Below are 1,206 nucleotides of genomic sequence, written 5' to 3'. Positions count from 1 at the left end.
CCCAGGCTGGAGTGCAGTGGCGTGATCTCGGCTCACAGCAACCACTGTCTCCCGGGTTCAAGTGATTCTCCTGTCTCAGACTCCTGAGTGGCTGGGATTACAGGCACTCGCCATCATGCCCGGCTATTTTTAGTATTTTAGTAGAGACGGAGTTTCACCATGTTGGCCAGGCTGATCTTGAACTCCTGACCTCAAGTCATACGCCTATCTCGGCCTCCCAAAGTGTTGGGATTATAGGCGTGAACCACCGCCCCTGGTTGCTCAGCCAAATTTTTAATTTTTTCGTAGAGATGGTGTCACTATGTTGCCCAGGCTGACATCAAACTCCTGGGTTCAAGTGATTTCCCCACCTTGCCCTCCCTGTGTTCAGGTTGCAGACATGTGCTACCGCAACTGGTCCCAACATCATTTTTTTTTTCTTTCCTTCCCGGTTATGTAGACATGTTCATTTTTCCTATTGGCGGTGTCTCCTAATTGGGATGCTGGGTTTTGTTAACATGCACTTTAATAACTTGACACCATGATCCTCAGCCCACAAACTTCCCTATTGCTGTGTAGATTTGGCCAGAAGCAGAAGGTGTCTGCATAGAGTCCTATACTTAGGATTTAGATTAAAATCATACAGTGTTGCGTGTGGTACACATGATAGCACATCACGCTAACCTTACAACATAGGTCATTTCGTTTTAGTAAAGGAACATTTTGTTTGTCAAACAGGGGAACTGAGTGGGACAAATATCTCTCCCTACTTTTATATAAGTTCAGAGTTTCCCAGGTTAGGAGAATGTGTAGAGGATTCATTTGGCTATGAACCAGGCTATTCTGCTTTATTCCCTTTGATAAGACAATCGGCTCCACAAAGCCAAGTGTTAGTTTGTGATATAATTTCCAAAACCTAACTTCCGTCTGCTCTTTCCTTTTCCTCTGTCTCTGCATCTTAGGCATCAAGCATCTCGAGTAGTCAAGATTGCAAGACAGAATGCCTACAGACTTGTTGCAGTGAGACTGTTTTCTGGCCCTTTCCCTTTTTTTTCTTTTCTGAGGCAGAGTCTGGCTCTTATTGCCAGGCTGGAGTACAGTGGTGCGTTCTCTACTCACTGCAGCCTCCACCTTGCAAGGTCAAGCGATTCTTGTGCCTCAGCTTCCTGAGTAGCTGAGATTACAGGTGCCCACCACCACACCTGGCTAATTCTTTTTTTTTTTTTT

At 45.4% G+C, this 1,206-nt stretch overlaps 1 protein-coding gene across 8 annotated transcripts in view; it reads left to right on the top strand.

Annotated features, from left to right (window-relative positions):
* LUC7L (LUC7 like) overlaps nt 1–1,206 on the top strand; it is a 33,557-nt gene that overhangs the window by 4,073 nt on the left and 28,278 nt on the right. For 3 of the 8 annotated variants that reach the window (XM_037732227.1, XM_017510865.2, XM_017510863.2), the window contains exon 3: nt 942–999. The exons of the other annotated variants lie outside the window; for them this stretch is intronic. In XM_037732227.1, the coding sequence (XP_037588155.1) occupies nt 942–999 (58 nt within the window). The remainder of the gene's footprint in view (nt 1–941; nt 1,000–1,206) is intronic. 8 annotated transcript variants of the gene reach the window in all.

The sequence above is a fragment of the Cebus imitator genome, unplaced genomic scaffold (assembly GCF_001604975.1).
Source record: "Cebus imitator isolate Cc_AM_T3 unplaced genomic scaffold, Cebus_imitator-1.0 Scaffold444, whole genome shotgun sequence".
In the NCBI taxonomy this organism is placed as follows: domain Eukaryota; kingdom Metazoa; phylum Chordata; class Mammalia; order Primates; family Cebidae; genus Cebus; species Cebus imitator.
The sequence above is the reverse complement of the archived record's forward strand: the minus strand, read 5'-3'. Positions and strand labels throughout refer to the sequence as shown.